General features: G+C 35.4%; 2 protein-coding genes across 3 annotated transcripts; one reads left to right on the plus strand and one right to left on the minus strand.

The window, feature by feature from the left end:
- Positions 1-1,810: 1,810 nt before the first annotated feature.
- LOC110725619 (thylakoid lumenal 16.5 kDa protein, chloroplastic-like) lies at positions 1,811-4,191 on the plus strand. The gene is made up of 4 exons (XM_021905089.1): positions 1,811-2,295; positions 3,407-3,546; positions 3,666-3,738; positions 3,816-4,191. The coding sequence occupies exons 1-4, from the start codon at positions 1,911-1,913 to the stop codon at positions 3,923-3,925; spliced, it is 708 nt and encodes a 235-aa protein (XP_021760781.1). The 5' UTR covers positions 1,811-1,910; the 3' UTR covers positions 3,926-4,191.
- Positions 4,192-4,271: 80 nt separating this feature from the next.
- Positions 4,272-14,402, minus strand: LOC110725618 (methyl-CpG-binding domain-containing protein 11-like). Of its 2 annotated transcripts, none has more exons than XM_021905088.1 (3): positions 14,258-14,402; positions 13,993-14,092; positions 4,272-5,777 (listed from the first exon to the last, which is right to left on the minus strand). In XM_021905088.1, exons 2-3 carry the CDS (start codon positions 14,077-14,079, stop codon positions 4,629-4,631), a joined length of 1,236 nt encoding a protein of 411 aa, XP_021760780.1. In that variant the 5' UTR covers positions 14,080-14,092; positions 14,258-14,402; the 3' UTR covers positions 4,272-4,628. The 2 variants fall into 2 exon arrangements, with proteins under 2 accessions (XP_021760780.1, XP_021760779.1); XM_021905087.1 differs by having other exon boundaries at positions 14,212-14,366.
- Between the last annotated feature and the right edge of the window lie 3,432 nt (positions 14,403-17,834).

Consider the following 17,834-nt stretch of genomic DNA (forward strand, 5'->3'; position numbering starts at 1 on the left):
TCATATGTTATTACGTGTACTAAAGTGGATTAATTAAGGAGACTTCTTCATGTGATTAACCAAAACCAACTACACTAAATTAAAACAAAACTTCTATTGCACGAAAACTAATTTATACTTGTAGTACATACACTATTGACTAAATTATTTTAGCTATGTATACACGGAATGATTATTAAATAATAAATACAACATTTAGGAATCAAATGAAGAATCGAATCTTTAAAACTTAAAGATATGTTAACTTTAAACTACAAAATTTTTAATTAAGTATAAGTGGATGGAATATCTACATTAGACTAATGAGCTTAGAATATAATGTATGTCTAATCTTGTTTACTCTATTAACTCTCGTATAACTGCCTACAAAAGAAGAAAATAAACACACTCATTTTAATTACTCTATATACTTCCTCCATCCGTTGCGTTCTTTCTAATTTAAACACCTTCATCTCTATGTAACTATATTTACTAATAATAAGAAATGTTAAAATCGATCACTCAAACAATAACTAACAATAATAACCTCTTTGAAGTCCATCTTCATAGGAAATTTGGAAAAAGCTTTAATTTGGAAGAAGTTAAGATACATACCATGATAATTAAAAAGTTCAAAGAGATCTTATAATAAAATACAACCATCCAAAGTATATTTCTTGTGCTTTTTAAGTAAATCAAAGGAGCATCTTTGCATATAATGCACAACATCTACATGACTAAAAAGGTCACACCTAAGAGCTGTCTCTTCCTAAAGAAGCACATATCCAACCTTCATTTTCACTACATACTACCCAAAAAAAAAAAAAAAAATTAATAATAATAATAATCAAATTAATTTGAAAGTTTCTTTTTATTTGTTTAATAAATCTCCAAATCTTAATTGATAATTAAGACCTTTTATATGCCACTAGTTACAACACACGTTTGTGATGGAATCTTTACTTTCTTTGCAAGCATTTCTTTATATCACAAAGCTTATCATGTTATTGTTTCTTTCTATAGGCTAGTCCTTTTGACGCAATTATATCCTTGTCAAATTGTCAAGTTTGAACACTACCAATATCAAGCTCTTTCTACTTATTGAAGTTCTTTAGCCACATCCACGTCTGACATATGGAGTTAGACTTTGTTCACTTTACCTTAGAAAACTAATGTTACTTGGGAAGCGTTAATGGGATCACTACGATGGACAACTCACAAATGTGGAAGTACAACAAAGCAGGCGAAAATGAAGTATGGATTGCCTAGATTAGTGTAGTAAAAACAATAAAAGACAACGAGGTGTGCAAATGAGAATAATCAAGAGTATCATTATAGAGAAATCATGCGGTTATTAGGTTTTTATAACGATAATTCTCCGTTTTTTCAATCCATTTATGAAATTTTGACCTCTATTAGTACTATTTATATTGAAACTTCGACCATCAAAGAGTTTAAATTATATGAAACATAAAAAAAAATGAAAAATATATAATCAGATAAACCTAGCAATATGGTGCTAAAAATTCAAATGTTGCATGCAATTCACTAGTATTAGTTTATTTATTTATTGAAAAAAAAATCGCTAGTAGTATTAATTAGCACAGAGTAAAAAAAATCCAATAATATAAAATAAAATAGTAACAATATATACTATATTTTTTTGAAGGGATAGTAACTATATCAATTTTAATAAGAAAAAATTGCAAAAATGACCTTCCAATTTTACAAAAATGACCCCAATATATCTATTGGATCAGAGATATCCAACAAAATCTTATCTCTTTGAAGTCCAATGTTGCCCCTCCTTCACAAATTTTTCCCACCAAAAAAAAAAAAAAAAAAAAAAAGAAAAAAAATTCATACTACTCAATTCAATTCTACTAACAAACACATAAAGTGAAAGAAGAAATTAAAGAGAAAAAAAAAAAATGGCAGTAGCATCAGCTTTTCTGTCAACTGCTAACACATTCCATTATCTTTCATCATCCAACTCTTTAACACCCACTTCAATTTCATCATCAAATTCATTATTTTGCCTTGAAAAAAACAAGCATTTTAATTTATTAGTACCCTTTTGTAAATCAGAATCACCCATTTTATCATCATCATCAATTCCATGTCTTAGTAAAAGAAGCTTTGCCCTGTCTTTATCTTCTGCATTTCTTTTACCATTAGCAGGAAAAGCTGTGCCACTCGCCGAAGCGGCGCCATTGGAAGCTGAGGATGATTTAGAGCTCTTGGAGAAGGTTAAGAAGGATAGGAAGAAGAGGCTTGAAAAACAAGGAGTTATTAACTCATCCACTAAGGAAAAAGGTTTTTTTTTGTTTCCCCTTATTTTTCGAGTTTTTTGAATAAAATCGGTATTTTATGACAGTACCCGTGTTGGATCCTCCACACTCGAACATAGTTAATAACAGAATTGAACTTTACCTACTTGTATCTGCTGTCATGCTGAAACTCAGAGATGTTATCTGTTGTATAGTGCTGATTAAGTGATTAGTGATTAGACACTAGGTTGAATGCAATTCATGGAAATTATTATATGCTATCTTAGAGAAGATAATTTTAAGGACTCAGCTTTTTTGAAACCAAATTAGGGAACATAATTATTGCTCAAGTTTTTCAACTGGTTCTGACATTTTTATGTTACTCAGACTCCAAAACTGTTACCTCCAATACCATATAATAGTGTCTCGAACAGATATGCCTAGCATTTCCTAGTGCTGTGCTATTTCTGAATGATCACATGGATTGTGAAAAATCCGAGTAGCATAGTTACAAAGGTTCTGAGTTATGACATCGACGAAATTCACTAGATTAAGGACTTGTTCTCTTCAGCTTAATTTCAATTCAGTCGAGTTCAGTTCAATTCCTAATTTCCTTCTTTCATAAACAGTTCAGTTCAGCTCAGCTCAGCTCAGCTCGGTTTAGCTCAACTCAATTCAGTAAATCAGAACTAGGCCTTAAAGGTTGTGAGCTTGTGATTGTTTTCCTTTTGTTGAGCCTAATTGGTTGGATTGTACACTTGTGTCTGTGTTTCATTGTGCTTGGTTACATTATATAAGGTGTACTTTAATTCTACTACGATTTACTGCTGAAAGCACACGAATAATCCAGTGAATTAAAGGGGAATTATGTTTGAACTGCTAAATATCTCGCACCTTTTTCATTTATATTTTTGTTGAGGAATTACTCCTTATAGTTTTGTATAAAAGTCCTCCTTAACAGTAAGCGAAGAATTTAAAGCATTAGGGTATGTTTGTATCGAACTTATGTGCAGTTGCATCTTTTTACTGCCCATTAGTCTTCCTGAGCTCTGCAGTACTGTGAGTCTGTGACCCTAGTTGGTTAATGTACATTTCAGTATTATGCTTATACAATATGTTTTCTTTCTTTCTGTACAACTGATTTCCTAGACCATCAGGGTACCTGCAAGATGTCGTGTACAAGTTGAGCGAGGTAGGTCAAGCTATAGATAGCAATGATCTGAAAGCTGCTAGTTCAGTTCTTGGTGCTAGCACTGACACTGATTGGATTAAGAAGGCTAATTCAGCCTTCGCCAAGGTCTGTTCCTGAGTCTTTATTCTTACTAATTATTGTCGGATTCAAATTTTCCATTGATCTGCAGAACTCTCAGTCAATTTTTATTGCTTTTGAACCAACTAAAAACACTCCCCTAACAGCTAAGCTCGGACCCTGAGGAAAAGGAAGAAGTGGATATGTTCAACACCTCAATTTCAAAGCTGATAACATCTGGTATGGCTGGAAGACTCTCTAAGCTTACTTTCTCTGCATTACAACATCTCATACTGATATTTCTTCGTAACTTGTAGTTGCCCAGAAAGATGTTGAATCATCTAAGATCGCGTTTGTATCTTCAGCTAGTGCGTTTGAGAAATGGACTGCACTGACAGGACTTGATGGAGTTCTCAAGGGGCTTTGAAAGAGACTTTCTGATTCTAACTGCACCCGCCTTATTCTTAAGCAAGAGTTGTATCCACTTCCCTGTTTTGGTGTAGATTTCATACTTTCTACTCATAATTTGTAAAGACCCACTAGATCGGCATCATTTTTTCTACGGAGTATCTGAATTTTTCCATACTTGAGGCCAAGAATTAGCATTCATTTTACATGTAACTATTCATCATAATTAGTCACACCTTTGTTGAAATTCGGCATTTTCAAGCTTATATCACGGTTTAAAGAGCATCTGTTATAATTCAAAGTGATTTCTATCGCTTCAATCAAATGATCGGCTGCAAACAGCTGATAGAGCCACGTTATTCAAGTGTTACAAGGATATAGAATTATTTAACAGTACATATAAGTGTAGCTTCATACATTACATATAATGGTTGTTAAGTTATAACAGAAGCAATAATCTGACAGGAAAACGTTACAGACAGATCTCTACAAGAGCTACAAATTTTTCCCCCTAATCACAGGCTAGGTCAAGACCTCTGTGGCCTAATCTACAACTGTGTACAGGGGTATCTTGACTAACAACAAATCAGAATCTACCATAAACAACAAATCAGTTTCTACCATAAACAACAATGCTACAACAGTCATTCAGAGAGCCCTGTAGATCTCAAAAAGAGACGACTCAACAGGAAGATGACAATAAGATTAGCGAGAATCAAGACTCAAGACCTAGCCTCGCCTGCCTGGCTTCCATTCTCGATCACCTCCAATACCTTCTTGTTTATGTCACCCTCCACGGAATCTTTTCCCTTTGGTTCTATGGGTTCTGGAGCAGCTGTTCCATTGTCTTTGGCAGCAATATTGACATCAGCTTCAGGCTTCACCTGTTCTGGCATACTGTCCTGTTTCTCAGAATGTGGTTGCTCTGCAGCTTTAGTATTATCTCCTCCAACTGTGTTCTCTACAACAGTAGTTACTTGAGAAGGATCCGCTTCAATTTTATACTCAATATTCCTTGCATCTGGATCAGCTGCTGCATCTTTCTTGCCTTCTTCAGCATCTTCTTTCACCTGTTCCAGCAAACCTTCTTGCTTCTCAGCTGGCTCTTGTGGGCCTTGCTTCCCTGCTTCTAAATCCGCATCTTCAATGGCGGCCTTATCTCCCTCACTCTCTTTTGGATCTTGAATCACAGCATCTTCTTTTACCTGTTCTTGCAAACTATCCTGCTTCCCAGCTGGCTCTAGTGGGCCTTGCTTCTCTGCATCTTCAATGGAGGTCTTATCACCCTCACTTTTGTTTGTATTTAGCTTCTCAGTTTCTGCACATTTCTCATCCTCAGCTACAGGCACTGCAGTCTCACCCTCAGGCTCAGGAACAGCCTCCGTGGTCTCAGAAGTCACATCTTTGTTCTCGGGTTGGTTTTCTTTTGCAACTTCCTTTTCAGCTTCAACCTCAGCCCCACCTGTCTCAGTCTTTCCAATTTCCTGCATCTCGACATCTTTATTGGCTCCCTCGTCTGTCTCTTTTTTCTCTATCTTTTCAGCATCATCCATTTGGATCTCTTCCGTCTTAGTTTCTTCAGCTGTCGCTTCACCATCCTTGCTATCCATCTTAGAAGCAGATGATTTCCTGCTTCTCTTCTTGGGGGTATCACTTTCAGGAGTAGTAGGAGAAGCTTTTACTTTCTCACTAATTCTAGCTGATCTTCTAGGCGTCTCACCAGTGCCCCAATCAAATTCAGATGCTGGTGGACCACCAGGATGAGATTTCAGGTATTGCTGCAGCTGCCTTTGGCTGTGAATTTCCTCCCCTGTTGGAGCAGTAAATACAATCTCGTTCTTCCTAGGGGTGCCTCCTCTTTTAGGGAAGAACTGCAAACACCTCATCACATTACAAGATTCAGAACAGGAAATCCACAAGGAAATCACATATAAAGTGCAAAAAGTGAAACACAGAAGCAGAAGTGGGGAAAACAAAAGAGGAAAAAAAGTAGTTTACATTTGATGTACTTCCTCTATCCCACAAATACTTGCATGGTCACTTTTGACACATAGATCAAGAATCATTAACATAGACGAGTAAAGATATTGAAGTAGGTAGAGCGAAAAATGAGAGAATGTTTGGATAAATAAAATAAGAAAAAGTGAGTAATAAGAGGAAGAACACCATAAAATGTGAGTTGAGTTATTTTGGAGAATTTAAAAAATAAAACCATACTAACTTTTGTGATACGCAGGGAGTACTAGTACAAAACGAAGCAATCAAAATTTTCTCTTTTACTTCCAAAAAAAGTTCATCCAACAGACGCGAATTTTTTTTTTTTTTTTAAATATATAAAAAAACATAAACATTCAGTTTCCTTCAAAAACAAAAAAGCTTTGACATCAATATTCCATGAGATTTATAAAAATGCTACCCTACTAAGTGCTGCACTTGCAGGGCTAATTATATGAGTTAAGATTGTATCCAAGAAAACAGCAAAAGTTGTTTTCTTGAGGACAAAATCAAACAAGTATTTATTAAACCAGCAACATGATGATGACTTAATCCTAACAATAGACTCATCCTAGCACTGATAGATAACCAATCAGGGAGAACTATGTATGCTCTTTTTGCAGTGATGCAGTAAGCCTAAGCAAGTATTGAGGTTATCCTTTGTCAAACACACACTACATATAATTACCACATTTCAAGCTCTCACTAATGGCCAAACTACACAGCAGTAAGTATATTCTACTCTAATGAGGTGCATAAATGAAACCAATACGTTATTTAAAAGGAAAGGAGTCTGTTTGCATAACTCTAGCTTCAAAGCTTACAAATGGAGAAGACAAATCAGAGATACTTTGTCACAGTTGATGTTGTTCTCCCAGTTAAAAAGCATGATCACAAAACCCCAACCAAACAATTATTTAGTAAGCTAGATTAGACCATTCATTCATCAGTACCATCAGCAAAGATCATAAGGATACTATCAAGAAGCAAAGTCAGCTACTTTCAATTTACAACACTCCCAGTTGTTTTCAGGCAATGGCACCTATACAACGTTACAAGCTCACCACCACATACCCAACATCTAGTAACAGGATCCACAGATTATAATCCTTATATCATAATGGCTTAAAATGAACCCATGGTAAGCCTATTAGACATCACTAAAGATACCCACTAATTACTTGTGTTTCAATACTTCCATGTGCCTCAAAAAGTGCTTGGTCAAACTTGAAGTAGCAGAACTAAGTTTCAAGTAGTCACAGCCAAATGTGTATCCACTGAGCCACACACACACACACACACAGACACACACACACACACACACACACACACAACAAAAAAAAAAAACAAAGGAAGACAGTGAATAAAGGTGTGCCAGACATAACATAGTCATTAAAAGAAAGTAAAGATGGTAGAGAGGCATCAAGATTCGAGGCGTCAACAGATTAGATGAATGCAGAGAACCCAAATTTTGACCTCATTGGTTCAGCAAGAAAGGTCAGAGGAACTGACGCTTTGTTTGGATAACAAAGAAGGAAAGAAAGAAAGGGGGGGGGGGGGGGAGGGGAAAGGAGGAAGGGAAGGGAAGGGAAAAGAAAGGGAGGGGGAGGTAAGCTCCATTTTCCCTCCAAATCTCTCCAATTTTGGAGGGATTATGCTTATTAAGGAGAGATGGAAAATGGACCCCTCCCTCTCCTTCCCCTTCCTTCCCCCAATCTTTAACCCGAACAAGAGAATTTGTCTCCCTCCCTTTCCCTGCTCTTCTTTTCCTTCCATTTCTTTCTATACAAACAAAGTGTAAGGTTTTGCAATCCCACTCCCCTCAAGGCTATTAAAGCTTGTTCAACCAACAGCTTCAAATTTTAATCAGAGCCAATTTAAAAGGAATGCTAAAGATAAGCGATATAACAGTAGATATATGAAGACTTGAACGCCACATGATATCAATAAGGAAATAAATTTTAATCAGAGCCAATTTAAAGGGAATGCTAAAGATATGCTATATAACAACAGTAGATCTATGAAGACTTGAACACCACATGATATCAATAAGGAAATGAAAATGAGATAGGTTGTCACCTTAGGACTTTAAATCAATAACAGCGTATTCTTACATCCAAAGTCTGTTCATATCCACCATACAGCTATTTTGAAATCAAGTCTAAATATTTTTCCCATTATGAATTCCTTCTTGATGGATAATTTAAGCCTTTAAGGGAATTGAGTCCCAAGCAGCTAGCTGCAAGTGGTTGTAGACTAATAGCACTTACCTTGCAAGAATTTAAATTAGGTCAGTTAACCAACTACGCCCAGCTAAACCTAATTATGATTGATTTATGCCGTAAAGGTACTTTCTATTACAAGATTTACAACATAAATATCACTGATTTACAACATGTGAGAATTGTAGGTATGAGCACACAATCAGCTATTACCCAAAACGTGACTTCTGCATCTCATATATACTAGAAAAGCTGACTACGAAAGCTCTTGTCTGTACCATCAAAAGATTCAGGACCAACCTCCAGAGTTAAGATTTTTTTTTCAGACTATACGAGGAACTTTATTGGCTTGTGTCCAGCTGCTAGGTTGCGTAAGCTTCAATCGTTTTTGGGGATTCAACAAAACAGCAAAGATCAAACATGAACAACTTTACAAGGCTCTAAGCCAATTCATAGAGCAATAGTACCTTACCCTAAAATTTTCCAACATAAAAGAATCATTTGTTTCAAATCTTTCATAATAAGACACTAACTTACCATATTAAAAGATTTAAAACTTCATCTAATCCAAGAGAAAATAGCATCCACAGTCAGGGGATGACCACAAAAATCTACAAATTCAACACACGCTATAAATCTAACAAAAACTTTTGCATACATCCGGTTTACACTAATATTAGTGTACATCGAGCAATATAGGGGTAACTTTAAGCCAATTTAGGGTAATTTTTTACCTTTTTTTGGATAACTTTGAACATAATATGATTTTTTTTTATAAATCGAACAAGAAAAGTTTTATAAGGGTGATAAAATTACTTTCAATCACTAATAATTGAATTTTAATCATTTAAAATGTGATTCTTTACCAATAAAACGTAGATTATTTTTATTTGTATTGGGTTACTTTTATACATATTAGGGTAACTTTTATTCATTTTAGGGGTAACTTTTGATCACTTTAAGATAGATTTAAAATGGATGTACAATAACTATTGTACACCCGATTTTTTTAAAAGTTTGTGTAAATCTAAATCAAAAGGGAAGTTTCAGAGAACAATAAGCAAATCTACCTTGGGAATTTATACTAAACATGAAAAACAAGATTTCATAAAAAGATAGACTAGAAGTAGTAAGGCCCTATCTCTTCACCTTAAAACAATAAAATTTAGTACAAATAATTTAAGTTTAGTAAAAATATTAGAATAAGTTCAATTCAATAAACATAAGTTATAAAAAAAATCAGTATATTCGTACAACAAATATATAAGCGAATCAATAAAAATAAATTTTAACCGCTACAAATAAATTAATTTCAGTAAGTTTCAGCAAAAACAATTTAAGTTCAGTAATTATCAGGTGAAGAGAACAAGGCCTAATAAGGTCAGTAACTGCATATAACTTGGCTGTACAACAAGAAATGTATTGCCATACAAGATCAAATCCTTATATATATCTTACCAACTGGATATCAGCAATATCTTCACCATGCATCCCAAAAGTATAAAGCATTTTCACCTTAGAGCTAAAGGAACAAAAACAAACAATACATATTTAGCTCCCAAGCTTAATGATGTCCATTGTATTTTCTCCTCGTACTAGTCATCAGATTTCCCTCAAATTTGCTGATCCAAAATCTCTTTAAAGTTTCACTCATGCCATGTCATATAAACATATTTGCTACATATTCTATCCCTATAAGCCTAAGTTAAGCCAACACCTCAACATATAAATCCAAAAAATTGTTAAGGAATCCCACCCAATCCATTTGTCACATTTTCCACATTATATACTGGAACAGGAGCAGAAAATCCTGGATTGAAAATGATTCTCCAGTGGACATGCATAGCAAGTCTGCTATTAAGCTAATAAGCTATAGTGCTAGATTAAGCCCGGGTATGCCATATTATCCTCATCCTAGTAAACTCTAAAGGATCTACAACCTCCAACAACTAACCACAAGAGACCTTAGTTTAGAGTAACTGAAGATGTAGTGATAAGTCCTTTCCTCAACTTCCATTAACTCTAGCAAACCCAAAAAAAAAAAAGGGTTACTTCTGTTGACCAAAAGTCTGCTTTCCTAGACAAAAGGTCATATAGGTGTTGATCTAGGTATTACATTCAGCTAATTGTATAATAGCAAAGAAAAGGCTCCAAACAAGCAGCCTCAATAATAGGAGACTTTCTTGACATCTAGATCCTCCCTTTGGAAGGAATTTACAAACACTTCTCTAGATTCCCAAAGCAGACTTGTCAAAACAAATTCCCAGAAAAAAGTATCAGACCTTATGGCGTGTTAATCACAAGAAAGCACTTGGATGTATATCTATTCAATCAAATGTCTGTTCATGAAACAAAATCCTAATCATTCATCATCAAGTCCAAGAATTTAGCAAGCCAGGGATTCTGCAATCAGCAAGGGGGACCTTGGGAACAGGGAGGAATCCAAACCACTAAGGTTAAGCATCTTCAGTATACTCCACTACAGCAGAACAGGTGATACGTATTGACTTTTCCTATTGTGATCACCACCATATAGATGCTTTTTCCTTGAAAAATTGGTATGTAAAACGAAAATAGTAGAGGACTTACCAAATTCTATCAAAACAAGTCATACTCAGCTTAACAGAACCTGCACCATTTCCATAATAAGTTCAACAGATCCTCAGCAAAAGTAGGGAAGTGTTGATTTCATATAACAACTTGGGGAGCTCTAAAATTGGCTCTGCACTGAGCTCTGCAATGTTCCCTGGGAGAACTTCATACATAGGATCAGCAGAACCAGACCTCTTAGCAGGGTAAAAACCCGTATTACAGCCATATAAAGTAAAACTATGTAATACACGAACAGCCTAGAAAATTTAAGCATTTCATGACAAGAGCACACCATAAGAATATAAGGTTTCCCTATAGTCCCTCTAGGAAGATATTTGTCCCATACTCCTATGTAGTACACTAATACTAGATTGAATGAATGAATCAGTTGTGCATGTTAAATATCACCTAAACTTCACATGAAATCTCAACTGCAGGGTTTCAACGCTTATAGTAATAACATCAACACATAAGCATTTCTGTGATGACACATTAGACCTTGTCTCCTCCAACGCCTATCCTTCTTGATGAAAAAAGACATGTACACATATGGCGAGGTTATTTACTCCAACAAACAATATTTATGTATTTTAAAGGTACTAAGCCAACCAAATTCTGAGGTTATATAACTCTGAATCCCTACTAAAGCTTCTGATAAACCCGGGTATCTCATCAACGCTTCAACCATAAAAAATCTAGGTTCAAAGGAAATACAACAGTAAGCAACAATAAAAAAAACAAAGCCTTGTATGGGTTGGTTACATGAAAAACTATCTCATTTGGTCATCCACAAAGATTCACTTCCTCCAATCAATTCTATCCAATGCTTCATTCTTTCGCAAACCCAATTTCATCATATCTTTAACTCCCTTAATTCAAGTCATCTTTGGTTTCCCCAGACTTCTTTTGAAAACTCATTTCCCAACCCTTCCTCAGGTTAAAGTCTCACATGCCCAAACAGCAATTCTTTTGTAACAATAATTATGCTCTCACTAGGTGCAGAATTCCTAGTTACACCATGATTTAAAATTTCAAAACTGCTCTCTAATTACTCTTTTGCATTAGCGGTAACACATCTTTAACCCTACCAAGCTAAATCAACCAAACCCTAACATGTCTTAAAAAAATAAAAACAACAAAAACAAAAACTGCCAGACAGACTAAGATCAAGTACACAGAAGTGTGTATGAGGTCATGAATTGATTCTTTTTACTCAAAACATATTAGAGTCATTATACCTGATTGAGATGCGTGCAAAAAATTAGGAGCTTCAGATGCCACACCTCCCTAAAATGGTCTGAGGTGTGAACCAGAGCAATAAAGTTCAAGGCTGCTATGAGTCCAAAATGTAGAAATTCCACCCCAGGCAATAAAATTGAAGGGAAAGACAAAGTAAAAAGGTATTATATTTTAAAATCCTATTAAACATTTATATGGCCCCAAATGGAAGTCAGAGTTATAAAGAATCAAACAGCCCTTCAAGCATCATGGAGAAGTTGCTGATAGAGTAGCTATCACCAATACCATGCAGCCAAACCATCAATTATCTCCTTCAGGTTCATCCTTGAAGATTATTATCATGAATCTGCTCTACCCTAGTCAACACATGACAAAGAAACTCACGATCTCCAGCCTCATTATCAAGCGAGCTCTCGTAAAAATATCAATAATCATTTTACACTGACCACCCAGCACACACATTATACTCCATCATGTGTTAATAACTAAGTGTAACATATTAACATAAAACTCCTTATTGTCTTGGTCTCATATGGTTCATGTAGAAGAGCTATGGACTAACTAAAGAAAAAGGCACTTGTGTACAGTAACTTAATATCTATGGATCTTTTTCATCTCATCCAATTTAACATAACCACAAATCTTTAATGTGAAAACTCATATAACATCTCCAGTCAGCAATTCTTTGGACTATTTCCATCACTAGGTCACCTCAAACCTTGCAAACATCCTTAGACACCTCTGTTCTACAAATATCCATCATTCATCATAGTATCATACATTTTATACTTGAAGCATTCATCAAACATCCTATTAAGTGAACTGTCTCTTCTGTAATACAATACCTTCAGTAATAGTAATTAATTGGAGCATGTGCAAGGCTTTCCCGTAACATCCACTCAAATCAAGCTGGAATCCATTTAGCAATAACTACTAGCAATGGCACTTTCATGGATTTCCTTAAAACACCCTCCATTTCAATGTCCTCAGTCCTCACCCAGCTTTAGATCAATAAATTGTATTCTTATGATAATACCACTAATCAAATTTAAAAATCCTAGGAACTTAATTTGCTAATTTACAGCCAAGCCAACCACACAGTGAAGTTCAAAGCTACAAATAAGTTGATATTAGAACTAGTTAGACTTGCACAACTACCTGTACCAAAGTCATGGTATAAAAGGTTCACCTAGCCAGGTCAATGCTCAAACATTAAAATAAATAAAATTGCATACAAAAAATCTTTGGCAATATTTTTTCCTGTAGAGAGCATCCCACTGATCTCAGTCTTCTTTCTACTTCTAATTTCCCTACACTAGCTTACATCGAGGAGCAATTGTTAAAGGTTATTCAACTTATGAATCACTCGTCAGTTGTCACTCTCATAAACAGTGGGGAATATTTCAACAATGAATAGCAATCGAATGTTAAAAGACAATTCCCATAATGCTTTCTGCGGAATCTGCAGTTCGGATTTCCCAAATCCACCCCCCCCCCTCTTCTCTCAAACCAGCTAAAAATTTACAAGGACATAAACAATTGGTAAAGCAGCATTTTTATAAAAAAAAACATGACACTACATTTTGAAAATTGCATTTAAAGAGAAATGCTTGAAATTAAAATGCGGAGATAAATCATTAATCGCTTAAAAAATAATAAGTTTATAAGCAACAAGTAAAATAATAATTTATTAAAGTAAATATGTAAGTGCCTTCCCACAATCCCACTAAACCCTAAAAGACAAAAAAAATCTGGTAGTTTAACTATAATTTGAAATATTTTGCTCCAAAAACCCTTTCCCCCCATTTGCTAAAAAGGGCATATTAATCAAAATAAACCAGCAAGAAATCCCCAAATACAAACCCTAACTTACAAAAAACAAAATTCCCTACAAATAACACGATTAATATAAAATTAAACACAAACCCATGTCATAAAATACCACGAATTAACCAAATTTAAACCCAATTCGTACAAAGAATTAAGAAATTTAATACCAGAAGAAAAATTAAAAGTGAGAAAATGAAAAGAAAAAGACCTGTTTCTTCCAACCAGATGGAGCAGGAAGCTCCATTGAAACAACTTCTTCTTGTCCAGAAGCATTCTTCTCAACTTCACTTGCCATTTTTAACTTTTACCTGCAAAAATTCATAGTTTACCCACAAATTAATTCCAAAAAAATCATGAAAAAATTCCCAAAAAAATTGAAAAAAATAATTTTAAAAGTAGATTAGAAAGAGAGAGCTTAAGGCTGTACTCTAATTCTGTGAAATATTAGGTAATCTCTGTACTCTCTCTCTTACCGTTTGTGTTGCGAAAATCAGGTGAAGAAGAATCGAAGAAAGGAAGAGAGAGAAAGTGGATATAAAGGACGTGGGGTTTGTAGAAATTTCAAGAAAATAAAATTTATTTGTCTCGTTTATGGAGGATTATTACACGTTCATTTTTTTCGATTATAAAATGGGTAATGATATAGGCAACTCTGAAGAGTAAAGCATAAATACAGTTCCTGAAGTTTCGTATAAAAGTAGTTTTAGTCCCTCTTTAACTTTTTTTCACCAATTTAGTCCCTCAACCACCCACTTTAGTGTTTTTCAGCCAAAAGTTGAGGGACTTTGCTGACTAAGCAAAAGTTGAGGGACCTTGACTCATCAAAAAAGTTGAGGGATGTTGAGTCACCAAAAAGTTTAGGGACTTTGACATGGCAAAAAGTTGAGGGACTTCAACCCTATTAATATTTCAATCAAAAAAAAGCTAATATTGTTCTTTCCAAAAAAAAAGGTAATATCGAATTTTTTTTTCTGAATTAATAAATTAGCCGCTAATATTGATCCTGATTCCCCACTCTAACCACACTGTCTCCATCAGGTCATGTAGCCTCATGTATGGGTTGACTTTAAATTGATTGTGGTAATGATGTGCAATCCAAGTTGGTGTCATTTTCCTAACCTTACATGATCTTCCACAAGTATGCTCACTTACATGTGATTTGACACTGAACTTAGTTTTTTTGGTATCCCAGGAAGCCCAAATTCTCCATGGACACCCTTTTTCCTTGTGGTCACAAACTGCTCCCACTCTAACCTTATCATTCTTAAAGAAATTGAAATTTCTGCCCTGTGTAATGGCCATGTTCCTAAGAGCTTGTTTGAAAGTTGTTTGGTTCTCAAAAGTCTGTCCAGGGTAAAAGGCATGAATTTTGTCAATGTCCAGTTCTTTCTTTTTGGATTTGTCATACCTATGGGATGGTGGTGCAGCCAAATACCCACAATCACTGTCATCTTCATCCTCATCAGGGCTGTCTAGATCATCAAACCCCTCAAAGGCACTCCCTATTTCACTCAACCCCCTCTCCTGAGCTACCCTCCTTAACATATTTAGCTCATCATCATATGCTATCACAGTGTCCTTGTCTTTAGCAATTTCAGACCTAGCCTGCATAACCTCTTCATCATCAACATCAGTACCCTCACTATCATAGTCTATGTCTCCCTTTTTCTCCTTCCTAGGAATAGTGTCATAAACTCCATCCAAATTGTTACCTGCACCTGCCTGCACTTCCTCAGGTTGTTCATCATCAGCCTCATAATCTTCTCCATCCTCTCTAGTTAGGTAACTAAAAAAAAAAACCCCTTCTCCCTAAATTGCCAAACAATGGCCTCTCAGGTTCTTGGTGCTCTGTGTATATTCTTATGAGTTTGTACTGTAAAAGTAAACTAAGGAATGGATCAACAATTTTCTTTTCAAATGACAGGTACCTAATTCCAGAGTTGAAATCCTTCCTAGGATCTAAGTAATGAATCTTAAAAATGTCTGTGTACCCCAACCCATCAATTAAACCCTTTACAAAATCAGCATCAACATTTTCAGGAATGTCCTCATATACATTAATTTTACCACCAATGTAAAAAGATTCTTCACCAATTTTCCATTCACCACCATGGTGCACAACCAAACATGGTTTCAAGTCCATAATCTGGCATTACCAACACATGAACACATTCTTTAACATGCATGATATATTATCAACAAAGCAAAATAAATAAGGATAAATAGCAAAAACATCAATGTAAGAGTAACAACATCATTCATTTCATTCATTACTCCAAAATATTTCTTTACATTAGATTAATCACTAGGCTTCATTTCATTACATACACTAACATCATCCAATATCCCTACATGAAGCCTAGTGAAATTGATTCAGCACTGCATACATTGTCATAGCAGTGACATACCCAAAAAAAACCATAATGTATGTCACATTCACCCACCCTTCATACATTTCAAGCTATGACAATGGCAAAAACCTACCTTAACCTTAAACCTAAAAAATCATAAAAAAACCTTAACAAAGCAGCTCCTAAAACCAAAAACCAACTAGCTGCACAGAGCCCACCCCCAACCCCCCAACAACAGCCTACTCCTCCTCCTTCCCAAAGAGGAGTGGAAAGCCGTCGAAGTAGACGGTCATGTCGTTGTGGATCCAGGCGTGGAAGTCCCTCCCATCGTTGTAGATGAGATCATTCAGAATCCACTCATTGACAGACGCCCTGGGTCCGTAGAAGGGTTTGAGTCGGGCAAGGTGGCGTGTCATCCACCACAGACGCCACTTACTGCAAACCTTCTTGACAGTGTCCCGACTCTCCCAATCAAGCTTGGGGAAGACATGGAGGACGAGCAAGTCGGGGTTGCTGAAAATTGGGTGCGCATCGAAAAGGGCGTCCATACCTAAACAAATTAAGGGAGTTAGACACCGGCTTTCTCAGGTTTACAACCTACTCTGTTTCACAAACACCAAAATCCTAACCATCGACAACAATTTCTACCCACAAAAACCCCAATTTTGATAATCAACACCAAACACAAGCAAATACAAGACGATGACAACAAAAAAAAACCAGAATATACTCTGTAAAACACACCATTACAGACAAATTTAAGATGAAAAAGACAAAAACAAAGAATATACCTGCTGGTGATGCAAGCTGGTCCAATTTCGCTTTCTTGGCTGAAGATTCGCAAGCACACTCCCACATTAATGGCGTCGAGGAAGGGCGAATTTTTTTTTAGCTGAAAATGGAAATGATGATGACAGGGAATCTAGTGAGATGCGGAGTATATAAAAAGGCAGAAACCTTTAGATTTCTCGCGCCAATTGAGAGTAATGATGATTTACGTTTCCCAAAGTACAGCGGCTTAATTTTTTAATTTTTTTTGTTCAATTGAGAGTAATGATGATTTACCTTTAGATTGCTCATCGATTGGGCCACGTGTCGTCAATCATCTCCTTAAAAAAATGAAGCTTGCAGAAGAAGATTCATGAAAAAAAAAAAATTACAAATTCTGACATCTAGACCCTAAACTTTTTGGTGACTCAACATCCCTCAACTTTTTTGATGAGTCAAGGTCCCTCAACTTTTGCTTAGTCAGCAAAGTCCCTCAACTTTTGGCTGAAAAACTCTAAAGTGGGTGGTTGAGGGACTAAATTGGTGAAAAAAGTTAAAGAGGGACTAAAACGGCTTTTATACGAAACTTCAGGGACTGTATTTATGCTTTACTCCAACTCTGAACGACAATAAAGTATTTTACTTCGTATATTATAGTGTTGTTATGTATAGGTAGTTGAATACTTTTTTTTTTATTCAAGGTAGTTGAATAATTAGTAGCATAGAAAAGTCATATCTAGAGCACTGGCGAAGCTAGAACTCCAATTAAGTGGGTTTTTTTTTTTTTGAAACAAATCAATTCACTAATAAAAAGTCACCCTGCATCTACAAAATGAAATCTAAATTAACAAATACATAAAATTGAATCAAATTAGGTTTTCCTTCATTAGAGTTACGATTGTTGAAAAGATCTTGTACTGTGGTACATCTC

This window comes from Chenopodium quinoa, unplaced genomic scaffold (assembly GCF_001683475.1).
Source record: "Chenopodium quinoa cultivar QQ74 unplaced genomic scaffold, ASM168347v1, whole genome shotgun sequence".
In the NCBI taxonomy this organism is placed as follows: domain Eukaryota; kingdom Viridiplantae; phylum Streptophyta; class Magnoliopsida; order Caryophyllales; family Amaranthaceae; genus Chenopodium; species Chenopodium quinoa.

What these genes read in the sequence shown, in the direction of transcription:
- LOC110725619 (XM_021905089.1), top strand. Translation starts at nt 1,911, where the DNA reads ATGGCAGTAGCATCAGCTTTTCTGTCAACTGCTAACACATTCCATTAT. An exon ending in CTAATTCAGCCTTCGCCAAG is followed by an intron (nt 3,547 to 3,665) that starts GTCTGTTCCTGA and finishes CTCCCCTAACAG; the next exon opens with CTAAGCTCGGACCCTGAGGA. An exon ending in TTCAAAGCTGATAACATCTG is followed by an intron (nt 3,739 to 3,815) that starts GTATGGCTGGAA and finishes CGTAACTTGTAG; the next exon opens with TTGCCCAGAAAGATGTTGAA.
- LOC110725618 (XM_021905088.1), bottom strand. Translation starts at nt 14,079, where the DNA reads ATGGCAAGTGAAGTTGAGAAGAATGCTTCTGGACAAGAAGAAGTTGTT. An exon ending in CATCTGGTTGGAAGAAACAG is followed by an intron (nt 5,778 to 13,992) that starts GTCTTTTTCTTT and finishes AGGTGTTTGCAG; the next exon opens with TTCTTCCCTAAAAGAGGAGG.